Consider the following 8,220-nt stretch of genomic DNA (forward strand, 5'->3'; position numbering starts at 1 on the left):
TTCTGCTCCAGGGCTTGGGAGGAGCCGTCGCCCCCTCGCATCCTGCACCCCCAGATGCGATCTGTGATGCTCTGCAACCCCCGGATATTTCCCTGCCATTCTGCTGCCTGGCCGGTTATTCCCCAGTTCTTCTACATACACCTCGTGTCACTTTGCATTTGCATTTGTTCTTGCTGAACTGCACCTTGCTGCCAAACCATTTCTCCAGCATTCAAGGTCGTGCACTCTGGCCTGGCATCGCCTGCACACCCTGAGATCCCTTGGGATCCCTTCGGCAGGGTCCGCTGCTGTTCACAAGGGACTGATGCAGAACCGGGTGGCCCTTCCCTTCCCCTAAACTCCTCTGAGAATTATCCCTGCTCTGTAGATCTGCTGCCACGGCAGTGACCTAACCCTTACAAGCTTTTCCAGAGCTGCTGATAACGATTTCACAGCTGCTGTGATTACGATCAAGAGACCTCAATGATCCCAGAGAGAAAGTCAGGGGATGCTATTCACAGTGTACATTTAGTCACCTAAATGAGGCTCAGGGATTAGGACTCTGGCTCCTGAGCCGCCCCCACCAGCAGGGCAGAGCCTGGGCTGGGACAGCAGGCTGTCAGCTGGGATTTCTCCATCAGCCCCAGGCTGTCCATAAAAGCCCAGCTAAGAGCGGGCTGTGGCACAGCTCCAGACCTTCCTCTTGTGGATCAAACAGGCTTTCCCTGCGGAGAAGTCGGGGCCAGCTTTGTGCAGACTGCCCACCTGGACACCCAGCTTCCCGGTGCCGTGTCCTGCTGACGCTGCCTGCTGTCACCTCTCTGCCGCTGGGACTGCTAGATGCCAGAGGAGGGGATTAAGTTTATTTGCCCAACGACGGAACGAGGACACTTCTCTTTGAGGAAGGAGCTCCCTCCATCCTGCCCTGAGCAACAACAGCTTGTAGAGCCCTTGAGGAGGGCTCGAAGAAGCCGCTGATGCCCGAGTGGTGGTGGCCGGGAGCCGAGGCGGTCCGTGAGGTCTGCTCAGCGCGGGAGGAGCATGGGTTTCCTCGGGACAGCAGGAATCCAACGGTCTGCTTCCTGGAAAGGAAGCGCCGTGTGGGGTTGCAGGGTTCAGAGGAAGTGTAGCGATGCAGCGAGCAGATGGATGGTTCAATGGTTCAGCTGCCAGCCAGCAGCTTGGCAGCCCCGAATTCACTGCCCCGCTCACCCCTCTTCTCACCAGCACCCTGCGTTGCCCCGCTCCTGGGCTCTGAGGAGCTCTGGGAGAGGCAGCACGGCAGGGAGCGGGGTCCTGCTGGGCAAGCAAACCCCATGTTTGCAAGCAGGGGCTGTGCCTCTGCACCTGGTGGGGAGGATCCCAGCATTTCCCTGCAGCACACTGAGAGAAAAATCTTTTGGGGCTGTGAGATGTTCAGGTAATAGGGCCAAGGGTAGTGCATCAGTGCCACAGGGCGTTTCTGAAGCAGGACATGGGCATAGCTAAAGCTGAGCGGTTGTGCCACTGGAGCTAGGCCAGGTGGCTTCCCGGAGCCACTGAGAGCGGTGAGGCACTGGCACAGGCTGCCCAGAGCAGCTGTGGCTGCCCCATCCCTGGAGGAGCTCAAGGCCAGGCTGGATGGGGCTTTGGGCAACCTGCTCTGGTGGGAGGTGTCCCTGCCCATGGCAGGGGGTTGGAACTGGATGGGCTTTAAGGTCCCTCCCAGCCCAAACCACTCTGTGCTTCTAAAGTGTGGGCTGCTGGGGCTGGAGGCACGGCACTGGGCTGGGCAGCAGTTTGGGCTGTAGTATTCCTGGTCAGAACTGGACTGTAGTATTCCTGGTCAGAAGGTGGAAGGAACTCAACTGAAACACCAGTAAGTGGGAACCGGGAATCGCTGCTTTCCGCAGCGGTGAGTTACCGCCGTTACAGACCAGGGGAGAAATAAGAGGCCGTGCCCCAGGCTGAGTTCCCGCAGCGTGTTTCCATCTTCCCATAGTCCTGTCCGCCTTCTGCTGCCAGCTGTGATAGAGGGGGCTAGAGGAGAACAGGAGGGAACCAGACCCGTACACGACAGGCTCGTGGAGTACAGGCATGCTCATACTGGGGTGTGGAGTGAGAATTATGTCTCAGGCTTAGCTGCTGGCCCCATAGGGCCATTACACTCCTACCAAAAACGGTCCAAACGTTCTTCCATCCCAAGCCTTTCTTCTTAGGTAGGCCTTGATCACTGCGCACACACAAGCCACTGGTGCCTGCTGAGGGTGCTGGTCTCCTCCTGGGACCTGCTGGGGGTGGTGGGACGGGGCGGGTGGGCTGCAGGGTGGGGGGAAGGCTGCCCAGGGACTTCCCGAAGGGGCCAGGGTGGCGCTGGACCAGCCGGGGCGCACTGTTCCTCCTGCCCCTGGAGTTTCTGGGGCTCCCGGCACCACCTCCTCCGCGCTGCCCTCCTTTGAGGGTCCCACTTTCCCAGCCAGGGCCGGGGCTTTTCTTCCCTTTACATCTCTGCTGTTTGTCTCGGAGAAAACCCATCTCGCTGTTTTTCTACCGCTTGAAGGTGTTTTTCGGGGGTTTTTCAGGCTATTTTGAAGCTCGTTTTTCCCAGATGTGCTTTTTTTTCTGCTTTTTTTTTTTCTTCTTCTTCTTCTTCTGTAACTTTTCTTCTTCGCCTTAAAGTTTCCGGCCACGTGACTTTCAGCTTACATCCCCTAGGTTCTGAGAAACCACAGGAGGCCTGAGACCTAAAGGGAAGGTGCAGAGCTCTGAGCGGAGAGCAGAGAAAGTAGCAGAGCGCGGGGCAGGAGGACAGCGTGCCTCTGGGACGGGCCCGCACAGGGAGGCCAGCAAGCATCCCAGGGCAGGCAGAGAAGGACAGGGGACAAAGCAAGGGAGAAAGAGAGAAGCTGGGCACACCGTGAGCATAAAGGAAGCTGAAGAGGCCCTGGGAGCCAGAGACGGGAGCCATGCCCCACAGCTCCGACAGCAGCGACTCCAGCAGCTCCAGCCAGTCTCCCCCTCCTAGCAAGCAGGTAAGCAGGGACCCTTCCCCAGCTCTCCCCTGTTGGCCTCCAGGGAGGGCAGGTGGCCCTGCGTGGCCAGGAGGAAGTGTACCAGCCCCGGCATCTGCACCGTGAGCTGTGGTGGGGCTTTCTAGGAACGGTGGCGGGGAGAGCGGGATGCGGGGCTGAGCCAGGAGCAGCGCCCGCCGAGCGGAGAGGGAGCCCCAAGAGCTGGGGCTGGGCCAAGGCCAAGACGAGGGGGTGCTGGGACCTCTGGGCACCGTGGGCCCTGTGTTGGGTGCTGGGTGGGAGGCGGTGAGCAGGGTGCTGGTGCTCTGGGGAGTCTGGCCTCGCTGGAGCAGATGGCACCGGGGGACCTGCCTGCTTCCCCCTGCCCCGCACAGCGCTCAGGGACCGGGAAAAGCCCCGCTGCTACCAGAACTTCCATCGCCTTTTCTGGCTCAGCTTTATTATAGAGATCGTTTGCCATCTGCCTAGGGCTGACACCACCAGCACCTACCCAAGACTTTGCTCAGGAATCTCAGGGATGATCAGGGCAGGTGCTTTGGGGCTTGCAGCCCATGATGGGGATGCCTCCTGGTGGAGAAGGGGATGGAGCACAGAGGCTGCTAAGGGCTAAGGACCGGGCTTGGTGCAGGACTTGGAAGCTGCTGCATCTGAGGAGCTGGCAGGGCAATGAAGGCAAGGATAAAACGGTTAAGTTCAAAGAAGAGAAAAGATCTTGGGCGGGGTGGAGGGGGGAGAGGATGTGGACAGACTGATGGGCCGGGAAGATAAATTTTGTGGCTGAGTTTCGTAGTCCTGTGGGGGAGCAGTGATGTGAATGTTAGAGAGTCCACAAAAGAGGCAGTACCATATGAAAATAGAAGATGAAAGAGTCTGTATGACGGTTTTAACTGTCAGAAGGCAGCAGCAGGACCAGATCTGAGCAGAGAAGGGCTGCTGCACGGAGCTCGTGACCTGGCGCCGGGAAACCCAGCTCCCCTCTGCCCTAGGGGCTTGGAAGCGCTGCAGGCATTGCTGCCAAGGGGCTGCAGAAAAGAGCAAGCACAGAGACAGGAGAGCTGGAGCAAAGGAGAGCTGGGGAAAAGGCAAAAGCCTGGAGCCTGCCTAGTTAAACATGCAGTGTCTTAGGGAGCCGCGCCACGCCGTAAGGGTCTGCAAAACCCTTAAAGTAAAGGCTGAGGGAGAAGGGTGATGGAGAGGGGTTGGGACCTGCAGGGATGGAAGGAGGAAAGCACAGGCTGAATCTCTGGAAAGATGTTTTAGCTAAGAGCTGGAAGGACTGCAGTGCCATATCCCTGCAGGGAGGCGGGGAACAAAAAGGTTTTCTGGGCAAGGAATTCAAATTGTCTCTCTTCTGGAGAGAGGTCCCTCAAGCCACATCCCAGGCCAGTGTCTTGATGAAGGGACAGTGGTCATCAAACAGCTGTGCCAGGAAGGTTAGGGGATCAGCTTTGCCCCTCCTGGCATCTGGGATGCCAAGAGCATCACATGTCCCTGGGGCAGGGCTTTAGCTCGGTGCTGAACGGATGTGTCCCATGTCCTGTGCTTCAACAATGTTACCTGCTGCGTCCCCTTCCCCACCTCCAGCCCAGCAGGAGCGGGGAGAGAACGTCGCACTCATTCCCATGCCTCGTGTTTCCCTAGGACTCTTCTGATGACATGAGGAAAGTCCAGAGGAGGGAGAAGAACCGCATTGCTGCCCAGAAGAGCCGCCTGCGGCAGACCCAGAAAGCAGACACACTGCACTTGGTGAGCGCTCCCGTCCTTCCCCGTCCCCGGCGCTGAGTGCTCACACCGGGCACAACGTGCTTTCACCCTGGGGACTTGGAGAAGTGCTCAGTGCGGGCAGGAACAGGGGGGCCAGGGCAGGATGTTGGCGGCAGCACCGTCGCTGAGAGCACACAACCCCAGCGTGGGCAGGTTTTCTCCCCCCAGATGCCCGGGCACAGTCCTCCTTCAGCAGGTCCAGAGCGAAATCCTCCCGTTCATCCACCCAATGTCACAGTGACTTGTCCTGTGTCACTGGTACCATTCCCCCCATCCCCATGGGTGTCCTCTCTGGCAGACACAGGTCTGCTGCCAGGATTCATGCCTGGCAGGTCCTGTCGTCACCACCCGTCAGAAAGGGGGATTGCCGCCGAAGCCCTCAGTTTAGCAGGCGGTTTAGTATCAATAACAAGACTGATCTCTCAGTCTGACATTACCAATTTCCTCTCCAAACCTCTCCTGACTGGCTCAGCCAGAAGCTCTTCAAATGTTTGGGCTCACCCGGGCTGGTGCTCATTGCGTTTGTGCTTCATGCCATCACTCACACAGCAATGCCATGGTGCACAGGGACGCCGTTCTGAGACGGTGGCACTTTGTGTCCCTTGGTACGGAGGATGGTGCAGTGCAGACCTGAACAGGCATTGCCCCTGATCTGTTTTCTGAGGCACCACACCGTGTAGATAAATAAACATTAATCATTTTGTAATATTCAAAATGTCCCTATGGCAGGACTTGCATCCCTTCCTACATCTGAGCACTGCGCAGTACCTGGGGGCTGTTCCTCTTGCACGGCATGGATTTTCCCTGCTTCGGTTTCACCCCCACTATCCTATTCTCCTCCTGTGGCACCACGGGTACCGTGGTGGCTGTTCCCAGTGTGAAGGATTAGGAGGCTGCATTTCGGGAGGGATGGCCACTTCTTGCTCTGTGTGTGTGCGGGCAGTGTCGGAGCACAGGGGTGGGCGCTTTGCATTTTGCTAGGTGCAATCCCGTGCGTTTTGGGCCGTTGGTGAGCAGGATGCAGAACGTGCAGCCTGCAGTGGGCAGAGACCGTCTGTGTCCCTGCACAGGGCTTGGCTGCCCCTTGAAATGTGACAGTCAGGCTGGTGTTCAGAAAAACATCCTTTGACTTAGCAGTCTTCGTATTCCCCAAATCCCCATTTTCGGGATGGATTCTTGAGAAGTTGGTCCTGAGCTTTCCCCTTACATCGTGCCCTCACTCCATGCTCGCAGGTGGGTTTACAGCTGAGATTTCACTCTTTCCTTAGCAGCTGCTGGTCCTGCTAGAGCAGGCACGGCTCTGGGCTGACTGTTAGCAGCGATGGCTCTGGGAGACCGTGCCTGAGAGGGATGGAGGGAGACCCTTTCCTTGGGGCTGGTGCTCTGTCCAAGGCCATCCTAGAGGTGGATATGGGCTCGTCTTCCCTCAGGAAAATCCTGACTTGCTGTGTACCAATAACTGAGCTGCTCTTCTCAGGGCAGACAACAAACCACTTTGTCATGAGCTAACTGGTGCTCAGATGCCACCAATAGCACGGACTCCTTCCTTCCCCAGGGGCGGGAGGCAGGGACACCACTGCAGAAGCACCGTGGGCCGTGCCTCTCTGGTGCAGTCCTGCCCGGAAGAGCCTGGGCTGTGGTGGTTCTGCAGGAGCCAGCACCTCCACCTGCCCAGGGCTCCCAGCTTGTGTTTTGAGGGGAATGAGTCAGCGGGAGGCTGGGGCTCCTGGCCCCCGGGTGATTCCCGTAAGCTCCCGCGTTTGACGTCAGTCATGCTTTCCAAAGCATTTCGGTTGAATTTGTGGAGCCCAACACTGAGTCCTCCCTGTCTCCTTTGGTCCTGCCTGCCCCACAGCTGCCGGTGCCTGGGATGCTCCAGCCTGGAGCTGGCTGCCTCTGGGTAGCGAAGGCTGTGATTTGCTCCTCGAGGCAGGGCCGAGCATCACCATTAGGCCCTTTGTTGTTATCCTCATTAACAGCAGCAATACTTTGGTTCTTCTCAGGCCTCGGTTTCTCTTTTCTTCTGACTCAAGCGTCTCCCCCTCCTCCCCGCCGGGCCGCTGGTTTCCCCGGCTGCTAGCAGGAAGCAGTGAGTCTTTTCTTTCCAGGGCAATGACAGGTTTCCTGTGGCAGGTGGTTTTCTGGTTAAAGACGGCGGTTATTCAGCGCGCCCTCCCCCCGGCCGGGCGGCCCGGGAAGCGGACGACGGCATGCGTGTGCGTGAGAGGGAGCGAGAAAGCCTGGGCGGGCGCACACCCCAGTCACTTCTCGTAAGCCGGGGCCGGGGAGCGCGGTGGGGCCGCCAGCATCGCGCCCGCACCCGCGCCCGCACCCGGCCGGCTGGAGGAGGGGGGTTTGCCCAGCCGCTGCTCGGGGCAGAATTTGCCGGAAACTTGTCATTTTGGAAACTGCTGGGCCGAGAGGTGCGGGTACGGGACCCCAGCCCCGGCACGGCCACCTCCTCCGCCTGCTGCCGTCCTGCTGGTGGGGTGCTGGTGGGCGCCTCCTGCAAGGAGATGGAGGGTCAGGGAGGGCTGCGGCTCGTGACGCTGCGGTGTGTCCTGATGTGGGGCAGCTCCTACAGACCCCACGCACAATATCCGGGTACCACACTGCACCCCAGGGCCTCCCCACTCCCTCCATCCCCACCCATGCCTGCAGCTGAGGAAGCCCCGCCATTTTTGTCTCCCCAGGAGAGCGAAGACCTGGAGAGGCAGAACGCGGCCCTGCGCCGGGAGATCCGGCAGCTGACGGAGGAGATGAAGCACTTCACCTCGGTGCTGAGCTCCCACGAACCGCTCTGCTCCATCCTGGCGTCGCCCCCGCCGCCGCCCCCAGAGGTGCTTTACGCCACACACTCCTTCCACCAGCCCCACATCAGCTCCCCGCGCTTCCAGCACTGAGCCAGCCGGTGGGGCGGCCAAGAAGCAACCTCGCGGGGCTCGCTTTTCCATCCGGAGAGGGACAGACAGACAGACGGCCCTTCTCACAGCGTGTACTCTGAGTGACTTTGTCCAAGACTTGTTCCCCGTGCAGAAATGGCAGGGCCACCAGGAGGCATCTTCGGGCAGTTTCCAGCTTGGATCCTGGGAAGAGGAGCATTCGCAAAAGGGCACCATCCCCTTCCCCGGTGCTTGCTTGGGGACCCCACGGGAGCGTGGGCACGGGCAGCCCCCGTGCGAGCGGCTGGCTGCGGCGTGCGGCGGCGGGAGCTCCGGGCAGAGGAACGGAAGCAGGGGCGGAGGGGAACGTTGGGGGCCATAGAGTACCAGGGCAAAACTGGTTTATTTTTGTAAAATAAAGAATGAAAATGCTTCGCGCTTTGTTTTTCAAAACAGGATGAGCCGCTCCGAAGGCCCTGCGTGGCACGGTGGGATAGGGGCGGTGGCAGGGGAGAGCGTGGAGTTCAGGGAACAGCCCCATGTCTGCTGACGTCTCATCCATCTCATTTCTGAGGAGCAGGGGC

At 59.3% G+C, this 8,220-nt stretch overlaps 1 protein-coding gene across 1 annotated transcript; it reads left to right on the forward strand.

Moving 5' to 3' along the window:
- The first annotated feature begins 2,924 nt into the window (after window positions 1-2,924).
- On the forward strand, window positions 2,925-7,942 carry BATF (basic leucine zipper ATF-like transcription factor). Its single transcript, XM_035539256.1, has 3 exons — window positions 2,925-2,990; window positions 4,632-4,736; window positions 7,448-7,942. Exons 1-3 carry the CDS (start codon window positions 2,925-2,927, stop codon window positions 7,655-7,657), a joined length of 381 nt encoding a protein of 126 aa, XP_035395149.1. The 3' UTR covers window positions 7,658-7,942.
- The last annotated feature ends 278 nt before the right edge of the window (window positions 7,943-8,220 follow it).

Source organism: Cygnus atratus, chromosome 5, assembly GCF_013377495.2.
Source record: "Cygnus atratus isolate AKBS03 ecotype Queensland, Australia chromosome 5, CAtr_DNAZoo_HiC_assembly, whole genome shotgun sequence".
Lineage (NCBI taxonomy): Eukaryota > Metazoa > Chordata > Aves > Anseriformes > Anatidae > Cygnus > Cygnus atratus.

Excerpts from the sequence above, each read along its gene's own strand:
- BATF (XM_035539256.1), top strand. The coding sequence starts at position 2,925 with ATGCCCCACAGCTCCGACAGCAGCGACTCCAGCAGCTCCAGCCAGTCT. Across the intron at positions 2,991-4,631 it reads CTCCCCCTCCTAGCAAGCAG|GACTCTTCTGATGACATGAG; the intron begins GTAAGCAGGGAC and ends GTGTTTCCCTAG. Across the intron at positions 4,737-7,447 it reads AAGCAGACACACTGCACTTG|GAGAGCGAAGACCTGGAGAG; the intron begins GTGAGCGCTCCC and ends TTGTCTCCCCAG.